At 30.0% G+C, this 4108-nt stretch overlaps 1 protein-coding gene across 1 annotated transcript; it reads left to right on the top strand.

Annotated features, from left to right (window-relative positions):
- On the top strand, positions 2175–3725 carry LOC107610377 (aluminum-activated malate transporter 1-like). Its single transcript, XM_021108086.1, has 3 exons — positions 2175–2300; positions 2939–3079; positions 3312–3725. Exons 1-3 carry the CDS (start codon positions 2175–2177, stop codon positions 3723–3725), a joined length of 681 nt encoding a protein of 226 aa, XP_020963745.1.

Genomic DNA, 4108 nt, shown 5'->3' with positions numbered 1-4108 from the left:
ACTTATCACTTCAAATTAAAATTCTGAACGATACGTTGGAGAAATAGGGGTGGAGATCACGGAACTTCTAACAATTTCGATTCTTAGTATATAAAAAAATTTATAAAATATATAAAAGAACATTCATTTAGTATGAAAAAGAAATATTCTGATACTTAGTAGAAGAAACATTCTAATACCTAGCATAAATATCATCCACCTAGCTAGATATTTTGGATTCATCCAGAAACATTTTGCTGGTTTTTAGTTGGTACCTCTTACTTCCTAGCATTGTTGAAAAAACATATAACTTTAGTGCAAATACCGATTTTCGTCTACCTTTCTGCCAAATGGATCAATCACTTGTTATTTGCCTTTAAAATTTTTAAAACTTCTTATTCAATTCATGCATGGGAAAAAATAAAAATTGAGTACCATATATTTCAATAAAAATAAATTTACATTAATAATATTAACAAATATCCTTATAAAATACTGGTTAGTCTGTCAGATACAAGAACACAATGAAACAAAAAATTTGATTAATAGGAATTTAGTTAACCAATATTTTAAGGTATTGGAAAAAATTCTTAGCAAAAAAAATATCTTAAAAATGATTAAAAAAGAATTATACGAATATTATTGGATAAAATTAAAAAAATCGTGATTTTTTTTATCTATTCTTAATGCATTGAATGTATAATGGATTGAAAACATAGAAGTGTTGATTATTATAATCCTTTTGGGTTCATTGGTCAACAAAACTTCTCTTATAAATAGGACAATGTTACGTTCTTACATTACATTCAAACACAACACACAAAGCACAATAATAATTCAAAACATTTTGGGGTTGGACTTGTGTGTCCAATTTCGGCTGCAACTAACTGATGATGGCATCATCATCTCAAGTTATAGCAGATACCAACAATAATAATAATAATGTCACGTTTTGGCAACGGTTTGTTGCTAAGATGGTTGGTGTGATGTTGCAGCTGAAGAAACCGGCAGAAGATGATCCTAGAAGGCTTATTCATTCTTTCAAAGTTGCACTTTCCATCACCACAGTTTCTGCATTTTACTTTGTTAAATCTCTTTTCGTTTGTTTTGATAAAAACCCCATGTGGATAATTATAACCGTCATCCTTGTCTCAGAATTTTCCGTAGGCAAGTTCATTTAATTAAACTTGTTCATTTAATGTGTGAGTTTAATTTTGATACACTAACAGTGTAAAACGTTTTATATAGTCGTGCAATCATATTTATTCTTTTGGATAATCATTCACGTCATTAATATAAAATATAGTTATTTTTGCTGATGTGAAATTACGTAATTAAATATATGCATCAAAATTAAATTTTTAATTTATTTGGAGAATTGTTTTCTAGTTTAATAATAATTAACTAAGTCTTATATATGCGTGACACATGCAGGGGCAACACTTGCTAAATGTTTCAATAGAGGTTTAGCAACAGTTTTGGCTAGTGCTCTAGGACTTGGATGTTATTACTTGGTTGATTCAATAATGGGAGGACATATTGTGGGGTCAGTATTTCTTGGAACCCTAATTTTTATCATAGGTAAGATATATATAAAAAATTTGCCTGTTCAATTGAATATTATAGTAATTAATTATTAAAATTATTTGACTAATATGAAATTTGAATAAATGAATGCAGTTGCGACAATGACATATATGCGATTTGTACCTCAAATTAAAGCAAGATATGATTATGGGTTTTTAGTGTTTATCTTGACATTCTGCATAGTATCTCTACCTAGCTACCGAGACGAAGATTTATTAGACATAGCAAAGAGACGAGTAATCACAATTTTCACAGGTGTTTTAGTGTGGATATTGGTTTCCATTATTGTGTACCCCATATGGGCAGGTGAAGATCTTCACAAGTTAGTATCAAAGAATCTTCAAAAACTAGGAGACTCTATTCAAGGTACTTAGTATATATAATATTGAAAGCATTATATTCCAAATGTTTTAGTATTTCAAATGTTCAGTGACTTTAGCTATTGATCTTAATTATGCTTAGATTAAATCTAATTGAGATTAATGACTAAATTAGTAGAACATATAAAATATTAAAACACTTGAAATACTTTAATTTCTATATATATAGTATTATCCAATTTTAAGTAAAGTTATTTTAAATTATATGTTGTGTATGATATGAAATAGATGGCCTGTTATACTGCAGGTTTTGGAGATGAATGTTTTGGAACATCAGAGGGCGAAGGTTCCAATAAGTCAAACCTTCAAGCATATAAAAGTGTTCTCAATTCAAAGCTTACCGAAGAAAGCTTGGTAAGGATATTGGAGAATTAATCAATTATATCTTTTCAGAGAAAAAATTTTAAACAGTCTCTGACAATTATTTTGAAAGACAATGAAATTTTTGACAAAAAAAAATATCTAATTTGACTCTTGAGTTTTATTTTTATGGGACTGATTAGTTCTGTATTAAAAAAAATTTTTGGCACAAGAACTAATCAGTCCCAAAAAAAATCAAAAACTAAGTTAGATATTTTTTTATCAAAAGTCTCGTAGTCCTTTCGAGTTAATTATCAAGGGTCAGGTAAGATATTCACTCTATCTTTTCGTCTAACTTTTTAAAAATTGAGTCAGTTGCCAAATCAATAAAGTTAGAGGTTTAAAATATTTGTAATAAAAATATTTTTTATATCCTTAATCGCTAAACGAGAATATTTTAATCAGTTAATGGATTTTTTTAATCGACTTTTTATTGAATCAATGATAATAATCGATATTTATCATAAATTAGACAAATTTAATACTTAATTTTCGATTAATCGGTTGAATCAAAACCGACTCTTAAAAGTATATTTTGTTTGCTATTCTTGTTATTTTAGACTTACGAAATTGACTACTTTATTATTAATGTAATGATTTACTTTATTATTATATGGATATATATTTTGAAGGCGAATTTTGCAAGGTGGGAACCGTGCCATGGTCCTTTCAGATATGGTCACCCTTGGAAACAATATTTGAAGATTGGAAGCTTATTAAGGCAATGTGCCTGCCTCATTGATTCTCTTACTGGCTTCCTTGATTCTACCAAGGTACCAATTGGATTCTCATTTAGTTTTATTAAAGGTGAAAATTCAGGTGAGGTCGACTTCATGTGAAGTTAATATCTAAGAGCCGTTAGATAAAAAATTAGTCAAATAATTTAACAGCTCTCAGGTATCAACTTCACGTGAAGTTGATTGCACCTGAGTTTCCTCCTTTATTAAATTATAATAAACTTCTTAAATGTGATTAATCTTCAAATAACGTTGACCTTTTATACAGACCCCGTCAGAAATAAAAAACAAAGTGCAAGAGACATGCATCCAAATAAGCAAAGAAACAGGAAAATCTCTGAAGGAATTATCAGTGTCAATCCAAAAAACGATTCCACCATGTGCTGCAAACCCTAGCATTGAGAAATCTAAGCTTGTTTCAATGAACCTCAAGTCCATTCTGAAATCAGGGTTATGGGAAGGGACCAATCTGTTTGAGGATATTCCTATTATGACTGTGACTTATTTGCTGCTTGACGTGGTTTCTTGCACCGAGAAAATCGCTGAGTCAGTACATGAATTATCCGTGCAAGCAAAATTCAAGAACAAAGACAGCAAAGTTGCACCAAATTACCCAAATTCTCCTCCTCATGATCTTCAAGAGAAAAATATTGGAGTTCATCATGTTATTACAATCAACTAGCCTCTCTTGTAGCATTTTACTTTCTCATTATGGGAATTAATCGATCAGTTAATATGGAACTTGTGTTGGATCAAAATGTGATAAGAACTATATATTGTATTTCCAGATTAATTAAATGATAACAATTTTCCAGAATCTGCAGCTTCTTTTTTTGTTGATTTTTTGTTCTTTATGGGCCTAATTACTCTGCTGTTCCAAAAAGATTCAGCCCAACCTTATATGTTGGCCCAAATTATCCATATAACCAAAAAAAAAAACGCGCGCATACGAGGTTGCTAGCCACCAGCCCACCACCTCCATATTCTCATTATTCTCTAAGCATGTGACAGCTCCTATTTAATACTCTTACTTTATTCAATGCTTTAATCATGTATGTCCAAGTT

The sequence above is a fragment of the Arachis ipaensis genome, chromosome B08, assembly GCF_000816755.2.
Source record: "Arachis ipaensis cultivar K30076 chromosome B08, Araip1.1, whole genome shotgun sequence".
Classification (NCBI taxonomy): Eukaryota; Viridiplantae; Streptophyta; class Magnoliopsida; order Fabales; family Fabaceae; genus Arachis; species Arachis ipaensis.
Note: the sequence above shows the minus strand (reverse complement) of the source record. Positions and strands in the feature narration are given on the sequence as shown.

Excerpts from the sequence above, each read along its gene's own strand:
- LOC107610377 (XM_021108086.1), top strand. The coding sequence starts at position 2,175 with ATGGCCTGTTATACTGCAGGTTTTGGAGATGAATGTTTTGGAACATCA. Across the intron at positions 2,301-2,938 it reads AGCTTACCGAAGAAAGCTTG|GCGAATTTTGCAAGGTGGGA; the intron begins GTAAGGATATTG and ends TATATTTTGAAG. Across the intron at positions 3,080-3,311 it reads GCTTCCTTGATTCTACCAAG|ACCCCGTCAGAAATAAAAAA; the intron begins GTACCAATTGGA and ends CCTTTTATACAG.